The sequence below is a fragment of the Strix uralensis genome, unplaced genomic scaffold, assembly GCF_047716275.1.
Source record: "Strix uralensis isolate ZFMK-TIS-50842 unplaced genomic scaffold, bStrUra1 scaffold_329, whole genome shotgun sequence".
Classification (NCBI taxonomy): Eukaryota; Metazoa; Chordata; class Aves; order Strigiformes; family Strigidae; genus Strix; species Strix uralensis.
The window spans coordinates 22807-49368 of NW_027436923.1; the positions used below are offsets into that span (position 1 = coordinate 22807).

The following is a 26562-nucleotide window of genomic DNA, read 5'->3' on the forward strand; positions in this document are numbered from 1 at the left end:
CCCCGCCCCTCCCCCCAGCGATGGCGCAAGCGGGCGGCGGTTTGGGGTTTGGCCCTGATGAGGCAACTGGGAGGGGGGGAGGAACTGGGAGAACTGGAGGCCGGGGGGGGGGGGGCGGGGGGGGCTGCCTCGAGCCCCTCCCCCATTGACAGACGCCATTTTATTAGAGACCCCCGGAGGGGGCGGGGCCAAGTCGCGGGGGGTGGGGTCAGCAGCAGCGTGGGGGCGGGGCTCCAGGCAGCGGCCAATCAGGCAAGAGCGACGTCAACGCGGGGGAGGAGCTGGGCCAGGTGGGCGGCAGCCTCGGGGGCGGCGGCCAGGGGCGTCCCGGCCAATCGCAGGCGAGCCAGCCGCGGGCACGCGGCCAACGACGCCAGGGCGGGGGCGTGGCTTATGGCTGGGGGCGGAGTCAAGGAGCACACGCCCACAGAGGCCCCGCCCACCCGCACGTCCGTCTCAGGCTCCACCCCCTTCGGCCCCACAGCCCCTCCCCACCCAGCCCCACCTGTTAGGCCCCTCCCACTCCACAAGCCCCGCCCCACCCACGCCTCCAGCCCTGCCCATCACTCCCCACAGCTCCACCCCTAAGCCCCGCCCACCACCCCAAGCCCCGCCCACCACCCCCCAAGCCCCGCCCCCGGATGCGGTTCCCATCCAGCCGCAGCTCCTCCAGGCGGGGGAGGGGCGGGAACCCCTCCAGGGTCGTGATCTCATTGTGCGACACGTCCAGCACCTGCGGGGGGGGGCGGCCGTGACACCGGGGTCCCCCCAGAGCCCCCGTGTTCCCCCCTGACCCCCCCGTGTGCCCCCCTAACCCCCCATGTGACCCCCGTGTCCCCCCCATGTCCCCCCCGTGTCCCCCCCATGTCCCCCCCATGTCCCCCCCATGTCCCCTCCTTTCCTCCTCCCCCATGACACCGGGGCCCCCCCCAACGCCCCGTGTCCCCCCCCTCCTCCCCCCCCCGACCCCGGGGTCCCCCCGTGTCACCCGAGGGGTCCCGCACCCGCAGGCGCCGCAGCGCCCCCAGGGGGGGGGGCAGCCCCCGCAGGCGGTTCCCGCCCAGCTCCAGGTGCGTCGCCAGCGCCATGTGCTCCAGCAGCGGCAGCGCCGTCAGCGCCTGCGGGCGGGGACAGGGGGGCGGGGCTCCGTGTGGCCACGCCCCTGCCACCGGACCCCCCCCACACACCCTGCGGAGACCCCGCCCGCTACAGCCCTGTCCCTCAGCACCACTCCTTCAGGCCACGCCCACCTCACCGTGCTTTTAGCCACACCCCCACACCCCTCAGGCTCCACCCCTTGAGGCCACACCCACCCTCCCAAGCTCCTCCCACTGTGCCTTTAGCCCCGCCCACACACACCTCAGTCCACGCCCATTTCAAGACTCCACTCCAGGCCACACCCACCCCACAGGTCCCTCCCACTCCACCTTCAGCCCCGCCCCCACACCTCAAGCACCACCCACTTTAAGCCCCGCCCCCTTTAGGCCACACCCATACCACAAGCCCTCTCTCCACCTTTAGACCCACCCTCCCACCCCCCAGGCCCATCCTACTCCAAGACCCCACCCCTTCAGGTCACACCCACCTCCACAAGCACCTCTCACTCTGCTGTTAGCCCCACCCCTCACACCCCAGGCCACGCCCACCGCAAACACCACATCCATTTAGGCCACACCCCCAAGCTCCTCCCACTCCACCTCTAGCCCCACTCACACCACGCCCACCACCATACCCCAGCCCTTCCCCCCGCCCCCTCCCCGTTAAGCCCCGCCCCCAGGCCCCGCCCCCTCAGGCCCCGCCCTACCTTCCGCGCCAGGCAGACCCTGAGGGCCCCGTCCGGCCCCGCCCCCATCCTCAGCACCCCCAGCGCCGCCTCCGCCCGCGAGGCCACGTCGGCCACGAAGCCGCTGCGCAGCGGGTCCGCCTCCTGTGCGGGGCGGGGGGGCGGGGTCACGCCAGGCCCCGCCACCAGCCCCGCCCCTCCCCGCCAGCCCCGCCCACCTGCAGGTCCCGCAGGCAGCGCCGGGTCTCATCCTCGTGGGCCAGCGGGTCCAGGGCCGAGAGCAGCAGCACCAGCGTCAGCAGGCAGCCTGCGCCCCCCGGCACATGGCGGTTATTGGGGGTCCCACCCCCACATGGGGGTTATTGGGGGGTCCCACACCCAGATGGCGGTTATTGGGGGTCCCACACCCACATGGGGGTTATTGGGGGTCCCATAGCCACATGGGGGTTATGGGGGGGTCCCACACCCACATGGGGGTTATTGGGGGTCCACACCCACATGGGGGTTGTTGGGGGTCCCACACCCAGATGGCGGTTATTGGGGGTCCCACAGCCACATGGGGGTTATTGGGGGGGTCCCACACCCACATGGGGGTTATTGGGGGTCCCATAGCCACATGGGGGTTATTGGGGGGGTCCCACACCCACATGGGGGTTATTGGGGGTCCCACAGCCACATGGGGGTTATTGGGGGTCCCACACCCACATGGGGGTTATTGGGGGGGTTCCACACCCACATGGGGGTTATTGGGGGTCCCGCACCCAGATGGGGGATGTGGGGCTATGGGGGGTCCCACACCCGGATCGAGGGTTATCTGGGGGGTCCCACACCCGGGGGGACGGGGGTTATTGGGGGGGACGGGGGGTCTCACCGCGGCTGCGCGGCTCCAGCTCCAGCAGCTCCCGACACGTCTGCGCCTGCGCCAGCAGCACCGCGGCCTCGGCCACGCCCACCTCGGGCCTGGGGGCGGGGCTACGATTAGGCCACGCCCTCACGGCCAGGCTCCGCCCCGCGGTGGGCGTGGCTTGGCCCCACCAGGCACACTGTTCTTGGGGGCGGGGCTTAGTTGAGGGGGTGGGGCTTCATCCGGTGGGCGGGGCTTGGCCAGCGGGGGCTTAAAGGGGCCGCACACCAAAACAGCACGGGTGAAGGTGTGAGGCTGGGAAAGGGGCGGGGCTTAATGGGGGGTGGGGCTTACCAGAAGAGCTCCCGCGCTGCGATGGGCTCTTGCCACCAGGCTTCATCATCATCTAGGAGAGGGCGCGGTCAGGGAAGGGCGGGGCTTAAAGGGGCCACGCCGGAGGGGGGGAAGGGGTGGGGACACCTACCTGGGAGCAGCGTCACCTCGCGGGGGGCGGGGTCGGGCCCCCAGGTGACCTGGAAGTGGAGGCAGGGCCGGGCGGGAGGCGGGGCCGGCTCGGGGGGGAGGTCACAGAGCTGCCGGTGGCGTCAAGGAACCCAGAGATGCCGCAGAGGGACCCCCCTGTACCTGCTCCACCCCCCCCCCGCCCCTCCCCGTCCCCCCCCCAACCTCCCAGCAGTGGGCGGATACCCAGGTGTGGCTGGGGCGGGGCCGCCCCTCCCCCGAGCGCCAGGGACCCCCCAGGGCGGAGCCATCCAGTGTCACCATCAGCACCGAGTCCCCTGCCCCCACCTGTGGGAAACCGGCGTCAGGGGGGACCCCGGGATCCAGGAGGGGACCCCAGTGTCCATGGGGGGACCCCGGGAGCTGGGGGGGGACACCCCGGTGTCCGTGGGGGGACCACGGGAGCTGGGGGGGGACACCCCAGCGTCCCGGCTCACCACGACGGGGCGGGAGAAGGTCACGGCCATCGTCGCGTCCTCCCGGTTGACGTAGAGGCAGATGATCCTCGGCGGGGGGGAGGCTGTTGGGGGGGACACGGGCATTGGGGGGGACACCCCGAGCCCCGGGGGGGGACCCCGGGTGCGGGGGGGCCCCACGTACCCCGCGAGAGGATGCAGCGCAGGTAGACCCAGGCGCTCTGGTCGTTGGGGTCGGTGAAGACGGCGTTCTGCACCAGCTCCAGCTCTGCGGGACGGGGGGGTCAGGGGGTCCCCGGCACTGGGGGGGTCTGAGCCCCGGGGGGGGTCGCGGGGGGGCACTGACCGGCCTGCAGGCGGTGGGGGGGCAGCGCCCCGTGGCCGGGGGCCGCCAGCAGCCGCCCGCGGTGGTGCCAGGCCGAGAAGTTGGAGAAGTCGCGGCTGAGCAGGGCCCCGGCGAAGGCCAGTTCAGCCTCGGGGTCCTCCTCGGCCGCCAGCGCCCGCCGGTGCTCCCAGGCGTGGACTGGGGGGGCACCAGTACGAACCAGTGGGTGCCGGTGCCCCCCCAGAGCCCCTCGGACCCGCCCCAGTGACTCCCAGCACAGACCAGTTGTTGCCCCAAGCCCCGGCCCTGCTGTGGCCCAAGACACCCCAGGCTGCCTCCCGTTGGCTCCCAGTATAAACCAGTGAGCCCCGCACCCGCAAAACCCTCTCCCAGTAGATCCCAAAACCCCCTGAGCCTTCTCCTGTCAATTCCCAGTATAAACCAGTGAACCCCGCACCCGCAAAACCCTCTCCCAGTAGGTCCCAAAACCCCCCGAGCCTTCTCCCGCCAATTCCCGGTATAAACCAGTAAGCTCTACATCCCTAAAAGGCTCTCTCAGTAGATCCCCAGATGTCCCAAAGCTTCTCCCACCCATTCCCACTATAAACCAGTAAGCACAGCACCCCTCAGCTCAGCTTTACCTGTCAGTCCTACAGCCCCACGCCCACAGAACCCCGCCCCAGTACAACCCAGTAGCCCCCGCCCCCTCCCAGCACAGACCAGTCCGCTCAGAAGATCTCCAAGCCCCCCAGCACGGCCCAGCAGCCCCCACCCCCCCTCCCAGCGCATCCCAGTACAAACCAGTCCCTCTAGACTCCCCCCAGTCCCAAACCAGTACAAACCAGTCCCTCTAGACTCCCCCCAATCCTAAGCCAGTACAAACCAGTCCTTCCAGGCTCCCCCCAGTCCCAGCCCAGCCCACCCCCGCCCCTCCCAGTGCTCCCAGTGCCCCCAGTACGCACAGTTGCGGGGGTCGGCGGCCAGCAGGCGGTCGCACAGGGCGCGCTCGGCGGGCGCGGGGGGGGGCGCGGGGGCGCGGCGCAGCACCCACCCGCGGTGGTGCCAGGCCCCGTAGGACTTGGGGTTCACCCCCAGGCACCCCCCCACGAAGGACAGCTCGGCCGGGACCCTGCAGGGATGTGCCCACCAGTACGCACCAGTACGGACCAGTGCCCACCAGTGCCGCCCCACGGGCACCGCCCAGTGCCCCCCAGCGCCCGGAACGCCCGTCCCAGTGCCCCAGACCCAGTCCCAGTGACATCCCAGTGCCCCCTGCACCCCTCCCAGTGCTCCCCAGTGCCCCCAAACCCCTCCCAGTGCCTCACAGTAACCTCCCAGTGCCCCAGACCCAGTCCCAGTGACATGCCAGTGTCCCCCAAACCCCCCCAGTGCCCCCAAACCCCTCCCAGTGCTCCCCAGTGCCCCCAAACCCCTCCCAGTGCCTCACAGTAACCTCCCAGTGCCCCAGACCCAGTCCCAGTGACATGCCAGTGTCCCCCAAACCCCCCCAGTGCCCCCAAACCCCTCCCAGTGCCTCCCAGTAACCTCCCAGTAACACCCCAGTGCCCCCAGTACTACAAATCCCCTCCCAGTGCCTCCCAATACCCACATATCCCCTCCCAGTAACCTCCCAGTGCCCCCAGTACCCACAAATCCATTCTCAGTTCCCCCCAGTGCCCCCCAAACCCCTCCCAGTGCCCCCTGTACCCCTCCCAGTGCCTCCCAGTGCCCCCCACTGACCCCCGCACCCCTCCCAGTGCACTCCACACCCCTCCCAGTGCTCCCCACACCCCTCCCAGTGCCTCCCAGTGCCCCCCACACCCCTCCCAGTGCCCCCCAAACCCCTCCCAGTGCCTCCCAGTGCCCCCCGCACCCCTCCCAGTGCCCCCCAAACCCCTTCCAGTGCCCCCCAAACCCCTCCCAGTGCCCCCACTGCCCCCAAACCCCTCCCAGTGCCCCCCAAACCCCTCCCACTGCCCCCCAAACCCCTCCTAGTGCCTCCCAGTGCTCCCCACACCCCTCCCAGTGCCCCCCAAACCCCTCCCAGTGCCCCCCACTGACCCCTGCACCCCTCCCAGTGCCCTCCACACCCCTCCCAGTGCCCCCCACACCCCTCCCAGTGCCTCCCAGTGTCCCCCAAGCACCCCCCAGTGCCCCCCGCACCCCTCCCAGTGCCCCCCAGCACGCACCAGTCGGCCGGGTCAGGGGGCAGGGCGCAGCGGCGCAGGTTCCAGCAGGTGCCCACGTCGGGGTTGGTGGCCAGGACGGCGCCCGTCAGCGCCAGCGCCTCCGCGTCCAGCTCGCCCCGCGCCCGCTGGGGGGACAGGGTCACCGCGGGGTCACCGCGGGGTCACCGGTCAGGGGTCAGAGGTCAGGGGTCGGGGGTCACCTTCTCCAGCAGTGTGGCCATGGCCGAGCGGTAGAGCCGCAGCTTCTCCTCCCGCTGCCGGCGGCGGGCGGCGTCCGGGGCGCGGATCTTCAGGCGGCCGTGCTGCAAGGCATTGTGGGATACTGGGGGACACTGGGGCGGGCTGGGGGGCACTGGGGGTCAGTGGGAGGCACTGGAGCTAGACTGGGAGGCACTGGGGGTTACTGGGAGGTACTGGAGCTAGAGTAGGAAGCACTGGGAGACACTGGAGCTAGACTGGGAAGCACTGGAGCTAGACTGGGTGGAACTGAGAGGCTATGGGGGTCACTGGGAGACACTAGGGGTTGACTGGGAGACACTGGGAGGCACTGGAGCTAGACTGGGAGGAACTGGGAGGCTCTGGGGGTCACTGGGAGACACTGGGAGGCACTGGATCTAGACTGGGAAGAACTGGCAGGTTCTGGGAGTAGACTGGGAGGCACTGGGGGTGGACTCGGAAGAACTGGGAGTCATTGGGGTGCAACTGGTAGGAACTGGGGTGCACTGGGAAGAACTGGCTGTCACTGGAAGTTAACTGAGAGACACCAGCGGGTGACTGGGAGGCACTGGGAGGGACTGGGAGGCTCTGGGGGGTCACTGGGGGTCACGGGGGGTCACTGGGAGGGGCTGGGGGGGTCACTGGGGGGCGCTGAGTGTTGCTGGGGGTCACTGGGAGGGACTGGGGGGCTCTGAGGGGTCACTGGGAGGCTCTGGGAGGGCACTGGGGGTCACTGGGGGTCACGGGGGGCACTGGGAGTCCTCGCGGTGCCCCGGTGCATCCTGGGGCAGTGGGGGTCCATCCCGGGGGGATGATGGGATCGGGGTGGGGGGCGGTTTCCCTCACCATGGCGGCAGCTCGGGGGGCTCCGGCACGGGCGGGCGCGGGTCCGGGGCGGCGTCGGGGGGACCCGGGACCCCCCGGCAGGAGCGAACCGGCGCGGGGCTGCGGCCGGGAGAGGGGCGGGGCCTGCGGGCCGTGCCGCGGGGCATGCTGGGATACAGCGAGGCACCGCGCCGCCGCCATGTTCCCTCCCCGTCCCCTACGGCGGCCGGCGCGGGTCAGCGCGAAGCGTTTCCGGTCCGCCCCCGCCGCGCGGTGCATGCCGGGAAGCAGCGCGTCTCCTCCGCCATGGGGGTGCGGCGGGGCCCCCGCGCCGAGACCGGGCCCGGGGCGCGGCTGGAGCCCGACACCGCCGGGTACTTCCGACGGGCCCTGGAGACGCTGCAGGACGGGCTGAGTGCGGAGGAGCTGGGTGAGGGGCGGCCCCGGGGCTGCGAGGGGTTTGGGGGCTCCCCGGGGAGTTGGGGGGGTCTGTGAGGGCGTTTTGGGGCTCCCCGAGGACTTGGGGGGGTCTGTGAGGGGGGTTTGGGGCTCCCCGAGGACTTGGGGGGTCTGTGAGGGGGGTTTGGGGCTCCCCGAAGACTTGGGGGGTCTGTGAGGGGGGTTTGGGGGCTCCCCGGGGAGTTGGGGGGGTCTGTGAGGGCGTTTTGGGGCTCCCCGAGGATTTGGGGGGGTCTGTGAGGGGTTTGGGGCTCCATGAGGGATTTTCGGGGTCTGGGGGAGCCCTGAGGGGCTGTGGGGGTGTTCGCTGCTGTGGGGGCGCTCAGGGGGCACATTCAGGGTGTCAGCGCTCAGCCGTTACGTTCCGAGGTGCTGTTTAGCTTTATTTCATGTTTTTACACTTTTTTGGGGTAACTGCGCGGTTTTTCCCGTTTCCCGCTCTCTCGCAGCCCTCTTCGCCCCCAACGTGCTGGCCGAGGCGGTGGCCGCAGGGCCGGGGGTGGCCCTGGACCCGGGGGGGTCGCGGGTGCTGCAGGCGCTGCTGCCCCGGGCGCCCCTGGGGGTGCTGGGCCGGGTGCTGCCCCCCCTGGTGCTGGGGGGCCTGGGGGGGCCGGCGGGGCACCCGCTGGGGGCCCGGGTGCTGGAGGCCGCCCTGGGGCGGGTGCTGCCCGCGCTGGGGGAGGCGGCGGGACTGGAGGAGGAGGCGGCGGGGCGGACGGAGGAGGCCGTGGGGCAGCTGGCGGCCGCCGTCGGGGGGGACCTGGTGGCCTTCGCCCGGCACCCGGCCGGCAGCTTCGTGGTGCGGGCGCTGCTGCGGGTGCTGGGGGGTGTCCCGGGGGCAGGTGAGGCGCTTGGGGGGGGCTGGGGCAGGTTTGGGGGGGCAGTGGAGGAGGATGGGGGGCATCTGGGGGGGTTATGGGGCATTTGGGGGGGTCTGGGGGGGGTTTGGGGGTTGGGGGGGGTGATGGAGGAAGCTGGGGGGGCACCTGGGGGTTTTATGGGGCATTTGGGGGGGTCTGGGGGTGGGTTGGGGGTTGGGGGGGGCAGTGGAGGAGGATGGGGGGCATTTGGGGGGTTTTGGGGGCATTTGGGGGGGTCTGGGGGTGGTTTGGGGTTTGGGGGGGGCGATAGAGGAGACTGGGGGGCACCTGTGGGGTTCACAGGGGTGTTTGTGGGGGTCTGGAGCGTCGTTGATTGGGAGGGGGCAGCTTTGCCCCCCCCCTCCCCCCTCATCGCTGGTTTTTTCGACCCCCAGGAGCCCCTGAGCCGCCCCCGGGAGGGGCGGGGCCAAAGGCTGAGGGGGCGGAGCTTCCCCCCTCATTCCTGCCCCTCCTGGGGCAGTTGGCCGACGCCTTCCAGGAGCAGCTGCCCTGTGAGTACGGGGGGGGGCAAATACCCCCAGTAAATACCCCCAATACCTGCCCCCGCCCCCCCTGACTGTCCCTCCCCCCCCAGCGCTGCTCTCCCCGCCCGGCGCCAGCCTCTGCCTGCAGGGGGCGCTGCAGGCGCTGCACCGCAGCCAATCGCCCGCGTGCTCCCGCCTCTGCGACGCCGTCATTGGCCAGCTGGCCCCGCCCAGCCCCGCCCCGGCCGAGAGGTGAGTCCCCATTGGGCGTTCCCGGGGGGCAGGGGCATTGCTGATTGGCCAGCTGGCTCTGAGGGCGATCGTCCATTGGCTGAGAGACAATTGGGGGTGGTTTTTGATTGGCTGGCGGCTCACAGGTGGCTTTTGCTGATTGGTTGTTGCTGTCTGTTCGCCATTGGCCGGTTCCTGGGGTCTGTTTCTGGGTTGGCTGGTGCTTTGCATTGCCCTTTTCTGATTGGCTAGTTGGTCTTGAGAGTGGTTGCCGTTAATTGGGGATTTGCTGGGGCGTGTGCTGATTGGCTGTGACATGTCAGGGGCTGTTTGGTGATTGGTTGGGGGAGTTTTGGCCCACTTCTGATTGGTAGCTGTGTTAGTAAGGTAGATTCCGGTTGGGTGGCCCCCCCCAGGCTCCCCTCCAATGGCTGGGGGGCTTCTTGACGCTTGCTTCTGATTGGCCAGGGGTCCTAAAACCCTTCTGCTGATTGGTCAGTCACGCCCCAGACCTTTCATTATCAATCAACGTATTACTGATGGCGGTCACCGATTGGTCAGATGGTTTTGGGGCTGTTTGCAGTTGTTTGGGGGCCAGCTCTGGATTGGCTGGGGGTCCCGGCTGCCCCTCGCTGATTGGCTGTCCCCAGCGCGCTGGTGCGGGCGCTGCAGGACCCCGAGCGCAGTCGGCTGCTGGAGGCGGCCATGGCGGTGGCCGGGGCGCGGCGCCTGCGGGAGCTCTTCCAGCAGCAGCTGAAGGGGCACCTGCGGGGCGTGGCCACGCACCGGGTAGCCAATCATGGGCTGCAGCGCCTGCTGGACCACGCCCCTGCGGATGTGGTAGGTGGGGCTGGGAGGGGGGGCGGGGCTTAAAGGGATGGAGCTGGAGCTGATCAGGTGGGGGATTTTGGGTGGGTTTTAAGAGAAAAGGGGTGTTTGTGGGCGGGGTTAGTGGGTGCTGCTCTTGGGGGGCGGTGCTATTGGGTGGGGGGTGCTTGGGGGTGGGGCTGATGCTGTCTCCACCTCCTCCAGGTGGGGGAGGTGCTGTGTGAGCTGGGCCCCGCCCTGGCCGAGCCCTTGGCCCGGGGGCACCCCGGGGTGCTGACGGCCCTGACGGGAGCCTGCCGGCGCCACCCCGGCCTGCAGCAGGAGGCCCTGCGCCACCTCTTCCAGGTAGGCCCCGCCCCCCCACCGCACCCAAAACCTGTGGCCTGTGCCTTTAAATAGGCCCCACCCCTTTCCCTGAACGAGCTCCTCCCACTCAGGCCACGCCCCCAATGCCCGCCCAGCTCTGCAGTGCCACCTCCCTATTGGCTGGCGCACGGGGTGGGCCCACCATTAATGCCGTTGCCCTTTTAAGAACTCTCTTAAGCAGGCCACATCCCTACTCAGGAAGCCCCGCCCCTTCCCTAGTGCTCCCCCCGGGTCCTAGTGCGTGTCCTCCTTACTGAACCCAGGCGGGGCCCCTCACTAAGCTCCGCCTCCTTTCCCATTCTCCTCCAATAGGCTTTCGGTTGCTGGGAGCCGCGGGAGCGTCGCCAGGGCTGTGTGGCTCTGCTGGGGGGGCTCCGCCCCTTCGGGGGCGGGGACAAGGACGAGGGGGCGGAGCCAGAGGTGAGGGCGCGGCTGGGGGGTGTCACCGCGGTTCCCTCCCTCCCCCCCATTTGCCCCCTGACGCCCCATTTGCCCCCAGTCTCCTCTCGCTTGCTCCCTGCACCCCCCCGCACCCTGATGTGCTTTTCTGGCTGCTGCTTTCGTCCCCAAAACCCGTTATTTAACCCTTTGCACGATCATTTGTGCTCCCCGTTCTCTGGTTTTGCCCCCTCGGGCCCCTTGTTACCCCTCAAGACCCCCTGGGGGGGTCCAATTGCCCCCAACTCCTTTCATTGCCCCCCCTGATGCTCCCAATCCCCTTTCACTCCCCCAAAACGTCCCTTTTCTCTCCATATCCGCCCCAAGACCCCCCCGATGGGGCTTTTGGGGACCCCTTGATGCCCCATCTCGCCCCCCCCTTCGCCTCTCCCCGTTTCTCTCCTCCGCAGCCCTCGCTGGGCCCCGTCACGCTCCACGGCTCCCTCCTGCTCCAGCACCTGCTGCACTTTGGGGACCCGGGGCCGGTCGTGGGGGGGCTGGAGGCGCTGCCCCCCCCAGCGCTGGCCGCCCTGGCCCGCAGCCCCCCTGGCAGCCGGGTTTGGGACGCCCTCCTCGCCTCCCCCACCGTTCCCACCCGCGCCCGCCGACGCCTCCTGCGCAAGCTTAAGGTGAGTGGGGTCCCCGGCGCTGGTTCGGGGTCGAACCTCCACTTTCAGAGCCCCCTGGCAGCATTTTGGGGCCGGATGCCCGTTATCAGGGTGTCTTGTGGTGGTTTCGAGGTCTCCCTCTACGACGTGTGGCGGTTTCATGGCTCCCCATTGTGCTGTGGAGCAGTTTCAAGGCCCTCCCGTAACTAAGCGGGGGCTTTTATCGCCCCGCCCCGATGCTTTCACGGCTCTTCCTTTGCTGACAGCACTTCCTCCCTTCTCCCCGCCCCCCGTAGGGTCACTTCCTCTCGCTGGCGTGTCACCGCAACGGCAGCCGCGTCCTCGACGCCGTCTGGGCCTCGGCCTCTGCCCCCGCCCGTGCCGCCATCGCCGGGGAGCTGGGTGAGTGCTGGAGGTGCCGGGGGGCACAACGTGGAGGTGGGGGGGATGGACCCCGGCATCCGGGCCCCGCCCTAACACCCGGCTCCCCATAGCCTCCCAGCGCGAGGCGCTGCAGCGCGACCCCCACGGCCGGGGCGTGGCCCGGACCCTCGCCCTTGACCTCTTCCTCCGCCGCCGTCGCCTCTGGGAGCGGCTGCAGGCGGCCCCCGACCGCCGCCGCGGCCTCCTGGCGCCCGTCCTGGAGGACTGACCCCCCCGGGGGCACCGAGCAGCGCCCTCCTGGAGGACTGCGGGGCGTAGAGAAGGGAAGGAGAGCGACAGAGCGTCTCCAGGAGTCGCAGAAGACCACAGAGAGCCCCTGTGCCGCTCCGGCTCTTATTTCCCCTGTCTCATCTGCTCTGGAGGACCGAACCACAGAGTCCGTGGAGGACTCTGTGCCAGAGCGGGCGGCTCCAGGAGCACCATAGAGTGTTGTGAGGGGCGGGGCCACTCTGGTACTTCTTGTCCGACCGTTGTCTGCTCCTCCTTTCCCAACGTGTATTTTTCTATGTAAATCCATGGTTATTTTTAACAATTGCCTATTTTATTGGGGGGGAGCCGATGGTGCTCGGTCCCTTAGTCCCTCTTTTCTCCCACAACGCCCTTTATCCCCTCGGAGGCGGCCGCTTTGTCCCAGCGAGGGCTTGTCCAAGCCCGAGCGGGTGTTTTTTCAGCCCGTTGTTGGTGGGTTCACGAAGGGGGGGGCTCCAGGGGAAGGGGGGGCGGGTTACCGGCCGTAGCCCCCCCTCTGTGCCGAGGCGCTGTCGAGGAGGCGGCGCAGGGCGCTGGAGAGGCCCAGCAGGCTCTGCCCCGCGGCGCGCGTTACCGCCACCAGCAGCCGCAGCAGCTCCCTGGGGGGCAGAGAAGCGCTCGGAGCTGCCCTGGGGGGATCTGGGGGGGGGCAGGAGACGACCCCATGGGGCAGAGAATGACCGGAGGAGGCAAAAATTTCTCCTGTCCCCCCCTTGAACCCCTGTGCAGGGAAGAGCCACGGGGGCTCCCCGCGGGTCACGTACCTCAGGAGCCGCTCGGGGCCGAGCCCCCCCACGTCGCAGCGGAGGCCCCTCACGGCCGCAGTCACCCGCAGCTGCCCCACCAGGTCGTGGGGATTCGCCCTGGCCAGGGCCACCGTCACCCGGGCCACCTCGTCCCCGGGGCAGGAGCCCCCAGCCCGGGGGGACTCAGGCTCCCAGTGCTCCCTGAACAGCCGCGCCTGGGGGGGCGGGGGGGGGAGAGAGGTTGTGGGCAATGAAGGGCCAGGGGGGGTCGTGGGGCAAGTGGGAGTCTCGGGGGTGGGTTTTGGGACATTCGTGGGGAGATTTGGGGCTCCTAAGGGGCCGTGGGGTGGCCCCAAGAAGGATCAGAGGGGTTTTGGGGGTCCCAGGGGGCGATCTGGGGTCTGGGGGTCTTAAGTGAGATATTGGGGCAATAGGAGCTCACGGGGGGTATTGGGGGTCCCAGCGGGGGTCTCACCTTAGGGGGCTCCCAGTGCTGCCCCGGCGCCAGGGCCATGAGCGGGGTGTGGGGGGCCAGCGCCCCAAAAAACCCCTCGGTCTCCACCGCCGTCCCGTCTTCCGCCAGCACCAGCGTCACGGGCGGCCCCAGGCTCAGCGCCTGCCCCGCCTGCCCGGCCCAGCGGCAGTCAGGGGGGTGGGGCCGCCTACGGGGCACCCGAGGGGTGTGACAGGGGGGATCCAGGGGCAAATAGAGGCTGTCGGGGTGATTGGGATGTGGGGGGGGATCCCAAGGGGTAATTAAGGATCAAGGGTGAAAATTGGCGGGTGTTGAGGGCAATTAGAGGCTCTGGGGAGGTGGCAGGGGCAGTTGGAAGAGGCTGCCAGAGAGCACCGGGGTCATTATGGGGTGCCAGGAGGAATTACAGTGCGTCTTGGGGGCAATTGCATATGCATGGGGGCAATTAAATACTCTGGGGGGGCTCCCACGGGGCAACGTGGGGATCCTGGGGGGCTTCTGATGGGAATTAAAGACGCTGAGTGGGGTTCAGGGGAAGTCGGAAGCACCGGGGTAATTATGGGGGTCAGGGAGGGAGTGGGGGGGGGCAGGGGCAATGGGGGGGGCTCCCAAGGGGCAATCAGAGGTCGTGGGGGGCTCGCAGGGGCGATGACAGGTAGCCTAGGGGCAATGAGGAAGATTTGAGGTTATTTATGGGGGTCCTGGGAGCATTTGGGGGGTGCTGGAGGCAATTTGGGGTCCCGGGGGCAATCACAGTGCGGCCTGGGGGAACTCCATAGCTGTGGGGGTAACTGGGGGCAACGAGGGGTCTTGGGTGGGTCCCAGGGGCCAATGGGGGTACTGGGGGGTCGCTGCCCCTCACCTGCTCCTGCAGCTCCTCCAGGCTGGCGGCCACCAGCCCCCGGGGCCGCCCCCGCCGCTGGTCGCACACCCAGAAGGGCCGCGGCTGCGGGGCCGGGGGGGACCAGGCCCGGCGGGCCACCGCCCTGGGGACGGCCGTGCCCTTAACAGGGTGCCCTGGCCTCCTGTGTCCCCTGCCCCCGATGGGGCGGCCCCGTGGGCCCCCACGGCCAACATGGTGGCCCCCATAGCCCCCCACAGCCAACATGGCTGCCCCCATAGCCCCCCCAGCCAACATGGCGGCCCCCATTGCCCCCCACAGCCAACATGGCTGCCCCCATAGCCCCCCACAGCCAACACGGTGGCCCCCATAGCCCCCCACATCCGACATGGCTGCCCCCATAGCCCCCCATGGCCAACATGGTGGCCCCATGGCCCCCCAGTTCCAACATAGTGGCCCCCATATCCAACATGGTGGCCCCCGTGGCCCCCCATAGCCCCCCACATCCGACACGGCGGCCCCCGTGGCCCCCCACACCCCGCACGGGCCACCGCAGCCGCCTCACCGCAGCACATCCATCCCGGGACGGGCCCCGGGCATCGGCGGGGCAAAGTCCAAAGCTCACGGGGCGGCGCCGCTGGTGGGGCGGCGCCGCTGGTGGGGCGGCCCCCGGCGCCCCGATTAAAAAAAAAAAAAAAAGTCATTAAACGACATCGGCAGCTTCGTTGAGGAGGCGGCGGCCGCGCCACCCCCGGCGCGGGCCCCCCCTCAAGGACTACATTTCCCATCGTCCCCCTCGCCTCGGCCCCGCCCCCGCCCTCCGCCCCTTCCCGTGGTGCCCCGCGCGGCCCCGCCCCTTCCTGTCGCGCTCTGCGGGCGGCGCCGCCATGTTCCTCCAGTGCTACAGCGACGAGCGCGGCGAGCGCGTCTACACCCTGAAGGTACCCGGGGCGCGGGGGGGGGAACGGGGCAGCTGCGGGAGGGCTCCGGGGGTCCCGGCGCGGCCTCACCCGCCCCTTTCCTCCCCGCAGAAGGTGTCCCCGGCGGGGCAGCCCACCCGCTCGGCCCACCCGGCCCGCTTCTCCCCGGACGACAAGTTCTCCCGGCACCGCCTGGCGCTGAAGCGGCGGTTCGGCGTCCTGCCCACGCAGCGGGCGCGCCCGCTCCTCTGAGGGGGGCGGAGGAGGCGCCGGCGCCGCCCGCGGCCGCGGAATAAACGCGATGGGATGAAAAACGGCTCCGCGTGGTGGGGACAAAGGGAGGGGGGGGGAGACAGGGGCCCCCTTGGCCACGCCCCCGCCCGCGGTCGAGCCCCGCCCACAGGTCCGACCCACGCGTCTTGCGTGACCACGCCCACTTGCGTCGCCCCCGCCCCCTGCGTCTCCCCGCCCCTGCGGCAGCGGCCGGACGTCGCGTGGCGGCGGCGGTGGGCGCGCGCCGGCCCCTCCCCCCTCCGTCCCTCAGGTGCGTCCCCGCCTTTTCCGCCGGATTTAGCCCCAAAATGAGGGGGGAAGTGTGTGTGTGTGGTGGGGGGGAGATCCCCGTGCGGGGAAGGGGAGCGGCGGGGTTTGACCCGACACGGGGCGGGGGGGGCTGGGCGGTGCCCCAAAGCGGGGGGATTTCGGCCCAGAACGCGGGGTGCGGGTTGGTGCCTCTGTGGGGGGGGGGGGTTGGATCTGCAGTGACCCGAAAAGAGGGAGTTTGGCCCAAAGCGGATGCTCTAAGAGCGGGTCAGGCTCCTGGCGGTGGGGGGAGCGCTGCAGTCCGGGGATGTGACCTCAGAACGGTGGCGCTGCCCCCCCGGTGCCACCCCGGAGCGGGGGGACTGGGGAGAGTGACCCCGCCTCAAACACGCTGATTTCACCCCAAAACAGCAGCCTGGGACGCCCCGGCTGGGCCGGCTGCCTCCGAGATGTGCTGCTGCTGCAGCGTCAGGTTTTGCCTCAAAAGTGCCAGTTTCCCCCCAGCACATCAGGTTTTTTCTCCAGAGTGGTATTTTTTGCCCCTGACGCGTCACTTTTGATCCCAAAGTGGCGGTTTTTCCCCCAAAGCGGCAGTTTCCCCCCCAGATTGGCCCATTCTGCACTGAATTGGTAGTTTCTGCAGCAAACTTTCCATTTCTGCTACAAAGTGGCTGTTTTTCTCCAAAAATGACATTTTTTGTTCAAGGTTCCGTTTTCTCTCCGGTGAGGGGGGCGTTTCCCTGCAGCAGGATTTTATCGAGCGGTGGGTTCCCTCCCCCCAAGTTACTTATTTTCCCCTCAAAGTGACAGATTTTGGACTAAAATGGTGGATTTTGGCGCAAAGTGTTGGTTCCTGCCACAAAGTCTCCCCGTGTCTCCCCTCAAATGACGTTTTTTCCCCACAAATTACTTTTGTTTTGCCATAAATTGATTTTTTGTTTTCAAAGCTTTCCTTCTTCCCCCAAAGTGCCCTTTTTCTCCCCAAAGCGACGGGCCCCGTGCTGACACGGCAGCGGCGTCTGTCACCAAAAATGGCCGTTTCTGTCCCTAAAATTGATCTTTTCCCACCAAGGCGTGGCCATTTCCCCACAGAAACGGGCCACTTGTTCCCAAAATGGCAACTTCTCCCCCCAAAACGTTTCTGACCTACGATGGTTATTTTTTCTCTCAAAGTTGTGATTTCCCCTCAAAATGCTTTTGCCCATAAAAACCAAAAAGGCCAATCCCCCAAATGTCTGTTTCCTCTCAAAACTGTTTCTTTCTACAAACGGGGGTTTATCCCCGCCAATTTTCCCCAAGCCATTTTCCCGCCCAAACTCTCGTTTGCCCCCCAACCGCCCGTATTTCCCCCAAACCTCAGGTCCTGCTGACGTCATCGCTGACCTCGTCGCCATGTCGGGGGCGGGGCTGGGGGCGCGGCCCTGGCGGGGGGGGGCGGAGCCATCGGAGAGCAGCCCCGAGCCGCCCTCCCCCTCCAGCTCCCGGCCCCCCCCCTCTGACACCAGCCCCAGCCCCAGCGATGAGGCCACGCCCCCTCCGCGCGGCCACGCCCCCGGCAGGGGCGGGGCCACCCATGGGGGCGGGGCCTCGGCATGCCCCGCCCCCCCCGAGTCCAGCCTGGCCTGCGACCGCAACCTGGCGCTCTTCGAGGTGAGGCTGCCGCCCCTCGTTAGCCCCCCCCTCGTTAGCGGCCCCTCGTTAGTGGCCCCTCGTTAGCAGCCCCGTCCCCGCAGGAGGAGCTGGCCACCCGCCCCCGCGTCCCCGCCCTCCTGCGCCGCATCGCCCCGTACAGCGCCCTCAGCCCCGACAGCGACGACGGCCACGCCCCGGTGAGGGGGGGGACCCACGGGTTTGGGGGGGACTCTGGTGTCTGGGAGGGGGGATCCCCAGCATTTGGGGTGGGACCCCAGGGGTTTGGGGGGGACCCAAGAACTTGGGAGGGGGAACCCTGGTGTTGGGGGCAGACCCAGGGGTTTGGGGGGGACTCAGGAGTTTGGGGGGAATCCAAGAGTTCGGGGGGGGGTCATGGTGTCGGGGGGGACAGACCCAGGGGTTTGGGGGGGACCCTGGTGTGCGGGGAGGGGGAGGCGGGTCTGCGGGCGGGGACTGTCCCCCCCTGCCCCCCGTGACTCCCCCCTCCTCCCACAGCGGCGGGTGCTGGGGACGCTGCGGGGGGTGGCCGCCCCCTCCCTGCAGACGCTGCTGGGGCTGGTGCTGGTGCTGCGCCTGCCCTGGGTGGTCGGCGCCGGGGGGGTCCTGCAGGCCTCGGCCATCGCGCTGCTGCTGGGCGCCTGCGTGAGTGGGGACGGGGCTGGGGGGGCTGTGGGAGCGGGGGGGGCGGGGGGCACGTCTGTGGGGGGGGAGGCCCCGCAGCCGCCGTGGGGGTCAGAGGTCACGTCCCCCCCAGACCGTGCTGACCGCCGTGTCCCTCAGCGCCGTCGCCACCAACGGCCTCGACCCCGGTGAGCGCGTGGGGGGGGCGATGGGGGTGGAGGGCGGGGTGTCTCCCTGCCCCGCCCCCCCGCTGACGTCACGGTGGGCGTGGCAGGGGGCTGCCCCCTGGGGCTGCTGTCGGGGGCGCTGGGCCCCGAGGCGGGGGGGGCCGTGGGGCTCTGCGCCTTCCTCAGTGCCGCCTTCGCCGCCGCCGCCGCCGCCCTGGGGGCTGCCGAGATCCTGCTGGTGGGTCGGGGACGGGGGCTGGGGCCTGGGGAGGGGGGCGGGGCTATGGGAGGGGTGGGCGGGGCCTAGTGGGGGGTATGGGAGTGAGCGTGGCCTCGGGGCGGAGCATCATGATGGGCGCGGGGCTACAGGGGAGTGGGCGGGGCCTCGGGGCGAGCAGTGTGCTGGGGGCGTGGCTATGGGGGAATGGGTGTGGCCTCGTGCTGGAGGCGTGGCTACAGGGGAGTGGGTGGGGCCTCGTGGGGACTGAGTATTGTGCTGGGGCGTGGCTATAGGGGAGTGGGCGGGGCCTCGGGGTGGCAGGGGATAGTTGGGGCGTGGCTACGGGAAGGGGTGGGTGGGGCTTTGTGGTGGGGGCGGGGCTATGGGAGTGGGTTGGGCCTTGTGGGGCGGAGCAGTGTGCTGGGGGCGTGGCTACAGGGGAGTGGGTGGGGTCTTGTGGGCGTGGGTACAGGGGAGTGGGCGTGGCTTCATGGGGTGGTGGGAGGGGCCTGATGGAGGGGGTGGGGCTTCCTCCGGCGGGGGGGGCGTTGGGGGCGTGGCCACCGGGAAGGGGTGTGTCCGTGTCCCGGCCCCTGACGCTCTCCCCAGGTGTACGTGGCCCCCCAGGCCGCTGTCCTGCCGGGGCGGGGCCGCGGGCGCCGCCTCAACAACGGCCGTGGCTACGGGGCGGGGCTCCTGGGGCTCCTGGGGCTGGGGGCCGCCGCCCCCCCCGCCGCCCGCGCCGCCCCCCTGGGCCCCGCCGGGCTGGCGCTGGCCCTGCTGGGGCTGCAGGCGGGGGCCCTGCGTGCCGCCCTGCCCGGGGGGGCCCCGCACGGGTGAGTCGCGCCCCCCCGCCCCGCCCCGATATGCAAAGCACATGCTAATGAGGCGCTGACGCCTTTCTGCGCCCCTCGCAGGCTCTGCCTGCCCGACCAGCCCGGCGGCCACCTGCAGCCCTGCCCCACGGCCCGGCCCCACGGCGCGGGGGACAACAGCACCCGGGGGGCTCGGCCGGCCGTCCCGGGGCCCAGCACCCGTCTGCTGGCGCGTGAGTCCCGGGGGGGGCTGCGGGGGGGCACGTTTGGCTGCGACGAGGCCGCGGGGGGCCGTGGGGTGGGGGCGCGCCTCAAGGTTTTGGGAAGCTGGGGGGTGCCCCACCCTGCGCCCCACCCTGCACCCTGCCCCGCAGAGAACCTGTGGCCCCGCCCCCCCGAGCCAGGGCTGGGGGGGGACGAGGACGACGACTCCTCCTTCGGGGTGCTGCTGGGGCTGAGCCTGCCCACCGCCTCGGGTGAGTGCGGGGACCCCGGCGGGGGGGGGGCGGATCCCAGCCTTGGGGGGTCCGTGGTGTCCTGGGGGGGGACCCAGGCCTCTGGGGGGGACCCCAGTGTCCGGGGGGGAACCCCAGCCTCGGGGGGGGGACATCCAGGTGTCCTGGGGGCACCCTAGCCTTGGGGGACACCCTGGTGTCTGGGGGGGGACCCGGGCCTCGGGGGAGGGCCCAGACATCCTGGGGGGGTCCCATCCTCGGGGGGTGTCCGGGGTGACACACCAGCTTTGGGGGGGCGGGGGGGCCCCAGGGGTCCAGGGGGGACCCAGGTGGTGGGGAGGGGGACCCCGGCATCCGGGAGGGGCCGTGTGCGTGGGGGGGCCCCAAACGTGGGGTGGGTCCTGGGGGGCCGCGGGCGGGACCCCTGGGACAGAGGCTGGGGGGGCCGCGGGCGTGCGGGAGTGGACGCGGGGTGCGGCGCAGGGGTGCTGTGGGGCTGCAGCCGCTGTGGGGAGCTGCGCGACGCCGCCCGCTCCGTCCCCGCCGGGAGCCTGGGGGCCGCCCTGGCCACCGCCCTGGGCTGCATCCGCCCCGCGGCCGACGGGGGGACCCCGAACCGTGGGGGCGGGGGGGAACCCCGAGACTTGCATCTGCCCTCAGTGAAGGGCAGTGCCTGGAGGGGGAGGCTGTTTTGGGGCACCCTGAGGGGTTTTGGGGGTAGCAGTCCCCGTGGATGGGGTGTACCCTGTGGGAGGGGGGTCACCGGGGGCGGTGTCACCTCGTTTTTGGGTGGGGGTGCCGGTTTTTGGGGGGGCGTTTCCTTGACAGCACAGACCTGAGCGCGGCCCTGCTGCTGGGGGCCTCCGTCGAGGGGCAGCTGCTGCGTGACAAGTGAGTGTCCCCGGGGGGTCCCCGGGGAGTCCCCAGTGTCCCCGGGGGGTCACTAATGTCCCAGTGGTGTCCCCAGGGGGTCCCCAGTGTCCCCGGGGGGTCACTAATGTCCCAGCAGTGTCCCCGGGGGGTCCCAAGTGTTGCCAGGGGGTCTGTAATGTCCCAGCAGTGTCCTCAGGGGGTCCCCAGTGTTCCCGGGGGGTCACTAATGTCCCAGCAGTGTCCCCGGAGGGTCCCTAATGTCCCAGTGGTGTCCCCGGGGGGTCCCTAATGTCCCAGCAGTGTCCCCAGTGTCCCCGGGGGGTCCCCAATGTCCCCGGGGGGTCCCCAGTGTCCCTGGGGTGGTCCCTGGTGTCCCAGTGACATCCCCGGGGCATCTCAGGTACTCCTGGGGTGCTCCCGCGTGTCCCTGGGGGGTTCCCCAGTGACGCCCCCGTCCCCCCAGGTTCGGCGGGTCTCTGCGGGGGACGCCGGTGGCGGGGGCGGCCTCCTGGCCCTCCCCCTGGGTGCCGCTGGCCGGGGCGCTGCTGTCGGCGGGGGGGGCCGGGCTGCAGGCGCTGCTGGGGGGCAGCCGGCTGCTGCGGGGGCTGGCCCGGACCCGTGCCCTGCCCCTGCCCCACGTGAGTGCACCCCCCAGCACCCCACGGCACCCCATGACACCCCTCGGTGCCCCACAGCACCCCACGGCACCCCACACTGCCCCACAACCCCCCGTGACACCCCGTGGAGCCTGACGGCCCCCTCTGTCCCCGCAGGCGCTGGGCCGGGGGCGACTGTGGCCGCTGGCGGCGACGGCGGCGGTGGCCGAGCTGGGCGTGCTGCTGGGCTCCCTGGACCTGCTGGCGCCCGTCCTCTCCGTGTGCGGTGACACGCCCCGACGCCAGCGACGCGCCCCGTGATGTCGCCGCGCCCCGTGACGCGTGTCCCCCCCCCTCCCCGTGTCCCCCCAGGTTCTGGCTGACGTCCTACCTGGGGCTCAACCTGGCCTGCGCCGCGCAGGGGCTGCTGCCCACCCCCGGCTGGAGCCCCCGCTGCCGCCTCTACCACTGGTGAGACCCCCACGGGCGCCCCGCAGGCCCCCCAGCGCCCCCCAAGCGCTGCCCTGACCCCCCCCCCCACGCCCGCAGGGGGGTGTCGCTGGCGGGGGCCGGGCTGTGCCTGGGGCTGATGCTGGTGACCTGCTGGTACTGCGCCCTCCTGGCCCTGGGCATCGGCGCCACCGCCTACAAGTACCTGGAGTACCGCGGGTGAGCGCGGGGGGGGTCCCCGCCCCGGGTTTGGGGTCCCCTGCCCCGGTCTCGGGGTGCCCATCGCCCTCCCCTGCCCGCAGGGCGCAGAGCGAGTGGGGCGAGGGTCTGCGGGGGCTGTCGCTCAGCGCCGCCCGCTTCGCCCTGCTGCGGCTGGAGGACGGGCGGCCGCCCGCGCCCAGCTGGAGGTGAGCGCCGGGGGTCGGGGGGCGTCCCCTGGGCACGGGGGTGTCCCCGGGGTCCCGCCGCACACGGCTGTGTCCCCCCGCCCCGCGCAGGCCACAGCTGCTGGTGCTGCTGAAGCTGGACGAGGAGCTGCGGGCGACGCAGCCCCAGCTGCTGGCCCTGGCCGCCCAGCTGCAGGCGGGGAAGGGGCTGACGGTCGTCGGCTCCGTCATCCCCGGGGAGCTGCCCCAGGACCAGCCCCGCGCCCGCGCCGCCGAGCAGGTGAGGGGGCTGTAGGGGCGGCTATAGGGGCGGCTATAGGGGGTGGGGGGTTGTAGGGGCGGCTATAGGGGCTGGGGGGCTGTAGGGGTGGCTATAGGGGTGGCTACAGGGGCTGGGGGGCTGTAGGGGCGGCTATAGGGGCTGGGGTGACTGAGGGGTTGGGGGGTCCCTGTGGGTTTGGGTCCCTGGCGCTGGGTTTCTATAGAACTGGGTCCCTGTGGGGCCTGTGGGTCCCTGTGGAATTGGGTCCCTATAGAAGTGGGTGTGTATGGGGCTGGGTCAGTATAGGACTGGGTGTCTGCAGCTGGTTCCCTGTGGAACTGAGTCGCTATGGAACTGGGTCTCTGGGGCTGGCGGGTGCGTATAGAACTGGGTCCCTATAGAACCAGGTCCCTGTAGGGCTGGGTTCGTGTATAACTGGGTCTTTATAGACTTGGATCCCTATGGAAGCGGCTCTATGGGATTGGGGGGGCTCTATAGAACTGGGCCCTTATAGAACCAGGTCCCTCTAGAACCGGGTCCCTCTAGAACCGGGTCCCCAGGGTCCGGCGGGTCCCTGTGGATTTGTCTGCCCGGAGCCGGGGCTCCCTCGGGGAGCGGGGGGACAGTCCCCCTGCCCGGGGTCACCCCCCTGACCCCCCCCCCCCCCCGTCCCCCCAGGCGCTGCGGGCGGGGCTGGCGGGGGCGGGGGCGCGGGGCTTCGTGCAGGTGCTGGTGGCGCCGGGGCGGGGGCCGGGGCTGGCGGCGCTGGTGCAGGGCTGCGGGCTGGGGGCCCTGCGCCCCAACACCGTGCTGATGGGCTGGCCCCACGGCTGGCGCCGGCGCCACGACCCCGCCGCCGCCCGGAGATTCGTCGGTATGGGGGCACGGGGGGCACGGGGGGGACAGGGCGCAGGGGGTTGTGGGGGCAGGAGGGCATGGGGAGGAATGTGGGGGGCAGGAGGGGGTGTGGGGGGGATATGAGGGGCAGGAGGGGATGTGGGGGGATATGGGAGGCAGGAGGAAATGTGGGGGGCGGGATGGGGTGTAGGGGGGGTATGGGTGGCAGGAGGGGATGTGGGGGGGCAAAAGAGGATGTGGGGGAACATGGGTTGGGGGCAGGAGGGGGTGTAGGGGGGGACATGGGCAGGAAGGGATGTGGGTGACGGGGGTTGGGGACATATGGGGGAGCTTGGGGATGTGGGGGGGATGTGGGGGGGATGTGGGGGGACAGGGAGGAGATGGAGGTATGTGGGGACTTGGGGGGCGTGTGTGGGGACACGGGGGGGGACATGGGGGTCCTGGGGGGATGGGAACCCCCCAGCGGTGGGGCCACCCTCCCCCCGTCCCCTCACTGTCCCCCCAGAGCTGCTGCGGGTGGCGGGGGCCGGTGGCCGGGCGCTGCTGGTGGCCAAGGGGCCGCTGGGCGCGGGGGCGCCTGGGGGGACCCTGGACGTCTGGTGGGTGGTGGGCGACGGGCGGCTGCTCACCCTCCTGCCCCTGCTGCTGCGCCAGCACCCGGTACGGGGGGGCCACGGGGGGCTGGGCGCAGGGGCGCCGTGGGGTGGGGGCTGTGGGTCACTGAGGGGTGCTGTGGGTGGCCGTGGGGCAGGTGCTGTGGGTCACGGGGTGCTGTGGGTCACTGTGGGGTGCCACGGGGTGGGTGTTGTGGGTCGCTGTGGGTCGCTGTGGGTGGGGGCTGTGGGTCACGGGGTGCTGTGGGTCACTGTGGGGTGCCACGGGGTGGGTGCTGTGGGTCGCTGTGGGTCCCTGGGCGCCCCCTGAGGCCCCCCCGGCGGGCGCAGGCCTGGCGGGGGTGCCGGGTGCGGCTGTTCACGGTGGCGCTGCTGGAGGACAACAGCCTGCGGCTGCGGCGGCTGCTGGAGGCCGTGGCGCGGCGCCGGGGGCTGCCGGCACAGACACACGTGGTCGAGCTGGTGAGAGCCCGCGGCCGGGGCTGCGCGTCCCCCCCCCAGCGCCCCGGGGACCCCCCAGCGCCCCGGGGACCCCCCGACACCCCGGTCCCCCCCCGCAGCACGACAGCGACGTCTCGGCCTACACGTACGAGCGGACGCTGATGATGGAGCAGCGCTCCCAGATGCTGCGGCAGATGCGCCAGGCACAGGTGACGTCATCGCCGCGTGACGTCATCGCCGCGTGACGTCATCGCCGCGTGACGTCATCGTGGTGTCACAGGGAGGCCCCGCCCCGTCGCAGGCCCCCAGCGCAGGGGAGGAGGAGGAGGAGGTGGAGGAGGGCGGCATCCCCCGCCGCGGCCCCAGCCCGTGAGTGACACTGGGGGAACTGGGAGGGCACTGGGGGCACAGGGTGTGACTGGGACGGTGCTCTGGCCCGTACTGGGAGGCACTGGGGGGCTGTGGATCGTACTGGGAGTCACGGGGAGGATGCTGGGCTGTACTGGGAGGGGTCTGGGCCATACTGGGGCTCACTGGGAGGCACCACTCCATACTGGGGGGCGCTGGTGTGTACTGGGAGGGAGGCATTTGGGGCTGTGGGCTGTACTGGGAGGCGGGGGGGGGGGGCGCTGGGCAGTGCTGGGGGCCGGGAAGGGGTGCCGGGGGGGGCACTGGTGCGTACTGGTGCGCACTGGTGGTGACTGGTGGTCGCCGGGGAGGGGGAACGTGCGGCGCATGCACGCAGCGGAGCGGCTGAACGAGGCGGTGGGGCGGCGCTCGGGGGGCGCCCGGCTGGTGCTGCTGGACCTGCCCCCCCCGCCCCCCCCCCCCGGCCCCCCCGGCCCCTCGACAACTGTATCCTGTGGGGAAAAGAAATGGGGGGCAAAGGTGGGGAAATGGGGGGGGAAATGGGGGAAACTGGGGAGGAATGGGAAAAATGGGCAGAAATGGGAAAACTGGGAGGAAAATGGGAAATGGGGGAAAGGAGGGGGGGGGGGGGGAGAGAAAACCGGGAAATGTGGGTAAAGTGGGGCACAAACCAGGGCAAAAAAGGCCAAACTGAGGCAAAATGGGCAAAACAGGCCAAAAGGGCAAAACACAGAGTCTGATTCTGTGAGAGCGGGGCAGAGCAGCTGAATGGGGGCAAAGCTGGGACGGAAATGGGGGAAACGGGACAAAACAGGACAAAACGGGACAAAACACCGGAAACAGGGAAAGTTGGGTCAAAAAGGAGAAAAACCAGCAAAACCGGGGCAAAACGGGCCAGTGGGGGGGATTGGGGAGCAGGTGGGGGCACCTGGAGGGCACTTACAGGTCAGTCGGGGGGAAGTGGGGGCAGTTGTGGGGCGGGGGGGCACTTGGGGGGCAGGGGGGGCACTTGTGGGTCAGCTGTGGGTCAGGCCCTTGACGTGGGTCAGACCTGGAGTTCCTGGAGGTGCTGACGGAGGGGCTGGGGCCGGTGCTGCTGGTGCGGGGGGGCGATGGGGACCCCCCCGGCCCCTGAGCACACCAGTACGGCCCAGTATGGGCCCGGCGCTCCCAGTACGATGCCTGAGCTGCAGCTCTTCAAGCACCGTCCCAGTATGGGCCCCGTGCTCCTGGTATGGGCCCCAACGCTCCCAGTATGCTGCCAGTCTGGGTCACAGCTCTCCAAGTGTGATCCCAGTATGGGACCAAATGCTCCCAGTATAGCACCAGTGCTCCCAGTATGATGCCTGCCTGAGCCACAGCTCTTCAAGCACGATGCTCGTATGGGCTACCACGCTCCCAGTGTGGGCCCCGTGCTCCCAGTATAGCACCAGTGCTCCCACGTACAGTGCCAGCCTGATCCACAGATGAGTTAGATCCCAGTATGGACCCCAGTGCTCCCAGTATGAGGCCATCCTGAGCTACAGTTAAAGTAAGATATCCAGTAGGAGCCTCAGTGTTCCCAGTATAGACCCAGCGCTCCCAGTACAACGCCAACCTGGGCTGGAGCTGTCTGCGTACGATCCCAGTATGGGCTCAGTGATCCCAGTACAGGCCCCAGGCCTCCCAGTGCAGCTCCAGTGCACCCCCAGTACAGGCCCCCGCACACCCAGTAGGGCGCTGGCGCTCCCAGTACACACCATCAATAAACTGTTTTCACTCCATCCTGCTGTGTTGCATTCTTGGGCTGAGTCCCAAAACCCCAGGGATTCCCTCCAGAATGCCGTCACTGGCCTGGCAGCACCTTTACCGGTCGGGGGTGCAGTCCTGGGCCGCAGGATCGGGCCCCTGGGAGCTTGGGGAGGGGAGATCAGGGTGGGAGGCTGAAACAGTGGGAGGCCGAGGGAAGGAGAGTGGATTTGGCCGCCACTTCTGGCCTCTACTTCCCTCCGGCCTCCCACCCTGATAGAACCTCCCACCGTGACTTGGCCTCCAGTTTCTTCTGGCCTCTACTTCCCTCTGGCATCTCACCCTGTCTCGGACCCGACCGCCCCCCATATCCCGTGTTGGCCGCCAATATTTTTCTGGGAAAAAAAAAAATAAATAGCGAAAAAGAACAGGGAAACACAG

General features: G+C 70.1%; 5 protein-coding genes across 6 annotated transcripts; 3 read left to right on the forward strand and 2 right to left on the reverse strand.

The window, feature by feature from the left end:
• Positions 1 to 107: 107 nt before the first annotated feature.
• On the reverse strand, positions 108 to 7506 carry RABGGTA (Rab geranylgeranyltransferase subunit alpha). Of its 2 annotated transcripts, XM_074857830.1 has the most exons (16): positions 7142 to 7504; positions 6280 to 6381; positions 6080 to 6204; positions 4853 to 5019; positions 3912 to 4088; positions 3750 to 3833; positions 3587 to 3669; positions 3336 to 3437; positions 3112 to 3220; positions 2982 to 3033; positions 2655 to 2743; positions 2002 to 2090; positions 1805 to 1927; positions 1005 to 1118; positions 646 to 733; positions 108 to 397 (listed from the first exon to the last, which is right to left on the reverse strand). In XM_074857830.1, exons 1-16 carry the CDS (start codon positions 7397 to 7399, stop codon positions 249 to 251), a joined length of 1911 nt encoding a protein of 636 aa, XP_074713931.1. In that variant the 5' UTR covers positions 7400 to 7504; the 3' UTR covers positions 108 to 248. The 2 variants fall into 2 exon arrangements, with proteins under 2 accessions (XP_074713931.1, XP_074713932.1); XM_074857831.1 differs by lacking the exon at positions 1005 to 1118 and having other exon boundaries at positions 7142 to 7506.
• On the forward strand, positions 7427 to 12371 carry NOP9 (NOP9 nucleolar protein). Its single transcript, XM_074857845.1, has 10 exons — positions 7427 to 7550; positions 7906 to 8421; positions 8835 to 8951; positions 9035 to 9176; positions 9806 to 9995; positions 10188 to 10328; positions 10662 to 10769; positions 11198 to 11416; positions 11692 to 11797; positions 11890 to 12371. The coding sequence occupies exons 1-10, from the start codon at positions 7427 to 7429 to the stop codon at positions 12045 to 12047; spliced, it is 1821 nt and encodes a 606-aa protein (XP_074713946.1). The 3' UTR covers positions 12048 to 12371.
• Positions 12359 to 14882, reverse strand: CIDEB (cell death inducing DFFA like effector b). The gene is made up of 5 exons (XM_074857832.1): positions 14716 to 14882; positions 14172 to 14295; positions 13310 to 13459; positions 12853 to 13049; positions 12359 to 12687 (listed from the first exon to the last, which is right to left on the reverse strand). Exons 1-5 carry the CDS (start codon positions 14748 to 14750, stop codon positions 12564 to 12566), a joined length of 630 nt encoding a protein of 209 aa, XP_074713933.1. The 5' UTR covers positions 14751 to 14882; the 3' UTR covers positions 12359 to 12563.
• Positions 14883 to 14988: 106 nt separating this feature from the next.
• Positions 14989 to 15384, forward strand: NOP10 (NOP10 ribonucleoprotein). The gene is made up of 2 exons (XM_074857833.1): positions 14989 to 15091; positions 15182 to 15384. The coding sequence occupies exons 1-2, from the start codon at positions 15038 to 15040 to the stop codon at positions 15320 to 15322; spliced, it is 195 nt and encodes a 64-aa protein (XP_074713934.1). The 5' UTR covers positions 14989 to 15037; the 3' UTR covers positions 15323 to 15384.
• A 166-nt stretch (positions 15385 to 15550) lies between these two features.
• Positions 15551 to 26156, forward strand: LOC141938819 (solute carrier family 12 member 6-like). The gene is made up of 26 exons (XM_074857829.1): positions 15551 to 15614; positions 16025 to 16125; positions 16320 to 16376; positions 16974 to 17263; positions 17347 to 17442; positions 17762 to 17908; positions 18021 to 18075; positions 18162 to 18292; positions 18884 to 19110; positions 19192 to 19322; positions 19464 to 19565; positions 20028 to 20126; positions 20378 to 20435; positions 20881 to 21055; positions 21191 to 21294; positions 21386 to 21484; positions 21563 to 21682; positions 21766 to 21870; positions 21961 to 22129; positions 22790 to 22985; positions 23475 to 23629; positions 23914 to 24045; positions 24144 to 24233; positions 24305 to 24393; positions 24744 to 24879; positions 25443 to 26156. Exons 4-26 carry the CDS (start codon positions 17006 to 17008, stop codon positions 25464 to 25466), a joined length of 2898 nt encoding a protein of 965 aa, XP_074713930.1. The 5' UTR covers positions 15551 to 15614; positions 16025 to 16125; positions 16320 to 16376; positions 16974 to 17005; the 3' UTR covers positions 25467 to 26156.
• The last annotated feature ends 406 nt before the right edge of the window (positions 26157 to 26562 follow it).